Below are 6,000 nucleotides of genomic sequence, written 5' to 3' on the forward strand. Positions count from 1 at the left end.
CTGAGTGTGAGGGACTCAGGTAGTGCTGGGTGCGGAGGGACTCAGCGTCGCTGGGCGTGGTTGGATGTGTGTTCCCTGCGTCCTGGGGTCTGGATTTTAATCTCTGCGTAGTGCAGGCTCTCGCTCTCCACGGCCTCCCGGCTGCCCTGGCCCTGTGTTGGACAGACACATAGTGAGGACGCCGTCACCCCAGATCCGGTCTCTGAATTCTGGCCATTTTAGGCAGCTCCCAGGGAGCAAATCCCACCGTGTTACCCCAGATTGGAGGGGTTGGGAGTCAGGACTCCTGGGTTCTATCCCAGCTCTGGGAGGGGAGTGGGGGCTGGTGGGTTAGAGCAGGGGGGCTGGGAGCCAGGACTCCTGGGTTCTCTCCCCTCACTGTATTGTACCAGTCCTTATTGGCACCCGGAGACCAGACCCAAGTACTGGCTGGAACCGAGCCCAGCCTGCATTGTCTCACCTTCGGCTGCCGTCGGTGGGGCTGCGAGTGGGGCGGCGCTGCGGAAGAAGGGAGAAGAAAGGAATGTTAAAATGGAGGAGTGTGAGAGAGAGTCTGGGGTGAAGAGGGAAGCTGCAGAGATCTAGGGATGGGGGAAGAAGGAGGGAGAAGGAAGGATGTGGGGGGGATGGATATATGGACAGACAGCCCAGCATGGACCACAGCGGACAGACGGCCGCTCGGGTGAGTTCAGTAGCAGAGGCCCTGGCCCATGGCCCATGGCCCAGGAGGTTAGCGGGGGGAAGGCTCTAGTTTGGTACCTCGGCGTCTCTTCAGGAGGAGGGTGGCCACCAGACCAATGATGAGAAGGAGCCCCAGGGCGATGGCGACCTGGTACAGGAGCTCCCGGGAGCAGCTCCCTGAGGGGGCTGGTACTTTATCTGGGCGATGGAGAGGAGTGTTAGGGGATTTTCAGCCCCTTAAGCCAGACAGTTCCCTGACCTGAGGCCGGAGAGGGGGAAGGCCCCGTGCCCCCATTCCCCACCTCACCTGTGTCACTCTGGTTTCTCCCCGTCACCTGCAGCTTGGTGCCTGCTCCCATCCTGCTTTCTCCCTGGTAGAACTTGATCTGACACTGATAGAGACCAGAGTCCCGCTGCTCCAGCTCCGACAGGGTCAGCGTGGCCTCCCTTTTCTGGAGCAGATCCCGGTGGGACATATTTAGCCGGCCACTGTAGAAGGGATGGGCAGAATCCAGCACAACTCCGGGCGATCTGGTCCAGGTCGCTTTGACCACGCTGCCCTGTCTCTTCTTGAAGGAGCAGCTGAGTGTCATGGTCTCGCCGGGGGACGCTCGGAGGACAGCGGGGCTCTGGAGGACTGTGAGACCTTCGTGAACCAGGGCAATAAACATTATAGCAGCAAAGGAAAACTACGACGAGTGGTATCGAGACATGCCCCAGGCGCCCGAAACCTTAGCAGCACGGAGATAAGAAGCTAAGGGGAAAGAATTGTGCGTTTCTGTCCACCTTGCTACTGCTCACAACACTGTCGATAACACACTGCACAGGACTTTCACTTCCCCTTCCAACAGATACCCAACATCAGCACTGCTATGTGCACGGCAGATGCTCACAGAGACGTTAGACGTAAAATCACTCAGGACAGTTACGTCCAAAGCAGACTGCGAGGAATTACAAAGCGATCTCACTAACCTGGGTGACTGGGCAACAAAATGGCCGATGAAACTCACTGTTGGTAAATGCAAAGTCATGAACATTGGAAAACAGAATCCCAACTAGACACACAAAATGGTGGGGTCTAAATTAGCTGCTACCACTCAAGAGAGACCTTGGAGTCGTTGTGGATAGTTCTCTGCAAACATCCACTCAATGTGCAGCGGCGGTGAAAAAAGTCACCAGAATGTTAGCGTCCATTAGGAAAGGGAAAGATAGTAAGACAGAAAATATCCTATTACCTCTATATAAATCCAGGGTACGCCCACACCTTGAATACTGCGTGCAGTTTTGGTCGCCTCAAATCAAAAAAGGATGCATTAGATTTCCAAAAGTTACAGAGAAGGGCAACAAAAACCATTAGGGGTATGAAACGGCTTCCCCCTTACAGGGACCAGGAAACTGACTTACAAATTAAAGTGGCAGCTTGTCATTTTAACCGTTTTAAATACACCACAAACACATGCCTCCACTTTATACAATTTGTGCTTCAAACTAGAGGGGGTCACAATTTTTCTTGACAGAAGGTTTTTCTCTTGGGAAAAGCCGTCTCATAGAAAGGATGACAATTGGTTTAAAAGTTGGGGAGAGAAAGCGTTTTGATAGGGTCAAAAAGAAATGATTTGATTTTGCATTTCCAGACTTATTTGATTTGATATTATTAAGAGGAGTCAATATTGGAATGAAATATTTGTTTTATGGAAACAATACTTTTCACTGACCTGATATGACACATCCACATCTATCTATGCATTCATGCACACATCCTCCACCCCTAGCTCTAGATGGATGGATGGATGGATGGATATTATTTTGGGGGTGGGATGCATGAATACATAGATAAAAAAATAGAAGACATGGATGTAGGGGAAGCGATGAGTGGGTAGACAGAGATAGAGCTAGGGATAGGGTATATGGACAGATAGGGCTGAATATAGTGGAGTGGGGTAGAAGGACATATGGACAGACAGAGATGTATCTAGGGTGGGGTAGGTGAACAGGACAGACAGAGTTGGAGCTATGCATGGGGCTGATGGACAGAAGGACAGATAGAGATGGATCTAGCGGTGGGGCAGATAGACAGAAGGACAGACAGAGATGGATCTAGGGGTGCGGTAGGCAGACAGGACAGACAGAGATGGATCTATGCATGGGACTGATGGACAGAAGGACAGACAGAGATGGATCTAGGGGTGGGGCAGATGGACAGAAGGACAGACAGAGATGGATCTAGGCATGGGGCAGATGGACAGACGGACAGACAGAGGTGGATCTAGGCATGGGGCAGGTGGATGGACAGACAGAGGTGGATCTAGGGATGGGTCAGGTGGGCAGATTAAATTAGCCAGGATTTGCCGACATACCTGCTGCCCAGGTGGGGATGAGGAGGACGGCGCAGAGGACGGTGTTCAGGGCTGGCAGCTGCTCCATGGTCCCTGCTCTCTGACCAGTTCCGCAGCCCAGCTCAGCTCAGCTCAGCATCCTCCGGAAATGTCACCTCTGGGGGGGCCGGTGGAAAGTTTTGTGGCCTGCGCGTCTGAGATGGCTGCAGCAAGAGGCCGCGGATAAGGGCCGGATGGGGGGGGGTGTGTTTGTGCATTCCTCTGGCCCCTGCTGGGAGGGGAGTGGGGTCTAGTGGTTAGAGCAAGGGGGGATCGGGGGATGGGAGCTAGGACTCCTGGGTTCAGTCCTCAGTTCATTGTCTCATCTTGGGTCATGCTTCTTACCCACTCTGTGATATTTTTTCATGAGGAATTACATTAGTTTACATGAAGGAATTTTTGCTTAATATATTTTATTTTCACATACTGAGGTATATTCATTTTTTGCAACACAGATCTCCTGCCATCGGCCTATTCCTTGTAAAAAACCAAACATGCTCCAGACAGTTTTTATCTGCTTTATTCAGAAATGTTTTCTTTAGAATTTTGTTTTCTATTACGGCTGACTCCGTTACAGCATTTAATTTTCATTTGTAAATGGAAAAATATTGTCCCACAAGGAATGAATCTTGAGAAATACTTTTCTTTAATGTTATAGTCAGACCCAAGACATACAGGACAGATGCACAGCTGGTGTGAACAGGTGTTTCTGAGTTTATTCCAGTGGAGCTATGGCTGATGGACCCCAGCTGGGATCACACCAGCAGCCCTGCAGGGTGCACATTCCCCTCCCCAGACCCACCCACACCCAGGAGCCCGACGCCCAGAGCCACAGGCCATTTCCTGTACCAAGGAGAACTATAACGGCAGCGACCACTAGGGGGTGACAAAGCTTCCACGCTCCCTTTGCTGCTGCATGGCCCCTTCGCTCAGTTCCCTGGGCCAATCGACCAATAGGCAGAAGCAGAGGAGACCGGAGAAACCCCGATCCGGCAGGACCCCCGGCAGGCGGTTCAGAGTCCAGCGACGTCTGATGGCTTCTGACCCAAGAGCTGGGAAAATCCTGCCAGTGATAGGCCCCCTGAGCAACTAAATCAGAGATACCAGCTCCGGTGCCGGGGGCAGCTTGGAGCCAGCACCCACCACGGGATCCACGGGGACACCTGGGAAACAGAACGAGAGCGTCACTGAACAAACTGAGGGAAATGCTACGGGGATGGAGCCCTATAAATACCAGAGAGAGACTGATTCCACCAGGGTTGAAACCCAGCCACCTCTGGGATAGAACGTGGGGGCTCTTTATACAGTGACCCCTCACCCATCACTGAGACACAGCCCCTCTGCAGTGGGGCACAGGGGCTGTTTATACAGGGACCCCTTGCCCGGTGCTGAGATGCAGCTGGTTTCTGGGTGGGGCAGAGGCTCGTTATCAGCCCACACAGCAATGCCATGTAACCATTTGGGACAGGAAGTGAAGGTGGAACCCGCGCGGACCCGGTACCATTCCAAGGCCACAGGCTGAGGATGATTCCTAGGGAGAAGAGAATGACGAGCGACAGGGAGATGACGGCTCAGTAAAAGAGGGGCCCCAACTCCCAACAGCACTCACGCCCCCCTGGAGTCCCAGACAATAGAAATGAGGGGTTAGGAGATTCCTGAACCAACGAGCCATAGAGGGGGACATACCCCGTGACCCATTCCCACCTCCTGAGCCAGCCAGTCCCCTGCCCTGGGGCCGGAGAGGGGGAAGGCCCCGTGCCCCCATTCCCCACCTCACCTGTGTCACTCTGGTTTCTCCCCGTCACCCGCAGCTCGGTGGCCGCTCCCGTCCCGCTCTCTCCCCGGTGGATGCTGATGTGACACTGATAGAGACCAGAGTCGCGCTGCTCCAGCTCCGACAGGGTCAGAGTGGCCTCCCTTTTCTGGAGCAGATCCCGGTGGGACATACTGAGCCGCCTGCTGTAGAAGGGATGGGCAGAATCCAGCACTACTCCGGGCCCTCTGGTCTAAGTTGCTTTGGCCATGCTGCCCTGTCTGTTCTCGAAGGAGCCGCTGAGTGTCGCAGTCTCGCCAGGGGACGCTCGGAGGACAGCGGGGCTCTGAAGGACTGTGAGACCTTCGTGAACCAGGGCAATAAACATTATAGCAGCAAAGGAAAACTACGTCGAGTGGTATCGAGACACGCCCCAGCCATCCGAAAGCTTAGCAGCACGGAGATAAGAAGCTAAGAGGAAGGAATTGTGCATTCCTGTCCACCTTGCTAGTGCTCACAACACTGTCGGTAACACACTGCACAGGGCTTTCACTTCCACCTCCAGCACATACCCAACATCAACACTGCTATGTGCACGGCAGTTGCTCACAGAGACGTTAGACGTAAAATCACTCAGGACAGTTACGTCCAAGGCAGACAGTGCAGAGTTGCAAGGAGATCTCACTAGACTAGGCAGCGAAATGGCAGATGAAACTCAAAGGTGATCAATGCAAAGTCATGCCCATTGGGAAACATAATCCCAACTACACATATAAAATGATGGGGTCTAACTTAGCTGTTACATCTCAAAGAGATCATGGATATTTCTTTGAAAACATCCGCTCAATGTGCAGCAGCAGTCAAAAAAATCGAACAGGATGGTAGGAACCATTAGGAAAGGAACAGATAATAAGATGGAAAATATGATAATGCCACTAAATAAATCCAGGGTACGCCCACACCTTGAATAGTACGTGCCGTTCTGATAAAAAAAAAGATACATTAGAACTGGAAAAGGTACGGAAAAAGGCAACAAAATTGATTAGGGGCATGGAACAGTTTCCATATGAGGAGAGATTAAAAACACTGGGACTGATCAGCTTAGAAAAGAGACGAGTAGCGGGGGGGAATATGATAGAGCTCTATAAAGAATGGTGTGGAGAAAATGACTATGGAAGTATTAACGACCAC

General features: G+C 52.2%; 1 protein-coding gene across 1 annotated transcript; it reads right to left on the reverse strand.

Annotated features, from left to right (window-relative positions):
• Positions 1-41: 41 nt before the first annotated feature.
• LOC128847411 (uncharacterized) lies at positions 42-3,105 on the reverse strand. The gene is made up of 6 exons (XM_054046798.1): positions 3,039-3,105; positions 1,917-1,973; positions 989-1,327; positions 760-879; positions 461-498; positions 42-152 (listed from the first exon to the last, which is right to left on the reverse strand). Exons 1-6 carry the CDS (start codon positions 3,103-3,105, stop codon positions 42-44), a joined length of 732 nt encoding a protein of 243 aa, XP_053902773.1.
• Positions 3,106-6,000: the final 2,895 nt, after the last annotated feature.

This window comes from Malaclemys terrapin, chromosome 13 (assembly GCF_027887155.1).
Source record: "Malaclemys terrapin pileata isolate rMalTer1 chromosome 13, rMalTer1.hap1, whole genome shotgun sequence".
Lineage (NCBI taxonomy): Eukaryota > Metazoa > Chordata > Testudines > Emydidae > Malaclemys > Malaclemys terrapin.

Coding starts and splice junctions, on each gene's coding strand:
- LOC128847411 (XM_054046798.1), bottom strand. CDS start 3,105: ATGGAGCAGCTGCCAGCCCTGAACACCGTCCTCTGCGCCGTCCTCCTC. Junction 1,328..1,916: donor TACCCTGGATTTATATAGAG/GTAATAGGATAT, acceptor TGGTTCACGAAG/GTCTCACAGTCCTCCAGAGC. Junction 499..759: donor CCTCCTGAAGAGACGCCGAG/GTACCAAACTAG, acceptor CTTCTTCCGCAG/CGCCGCCCCACTCGCAGCCC.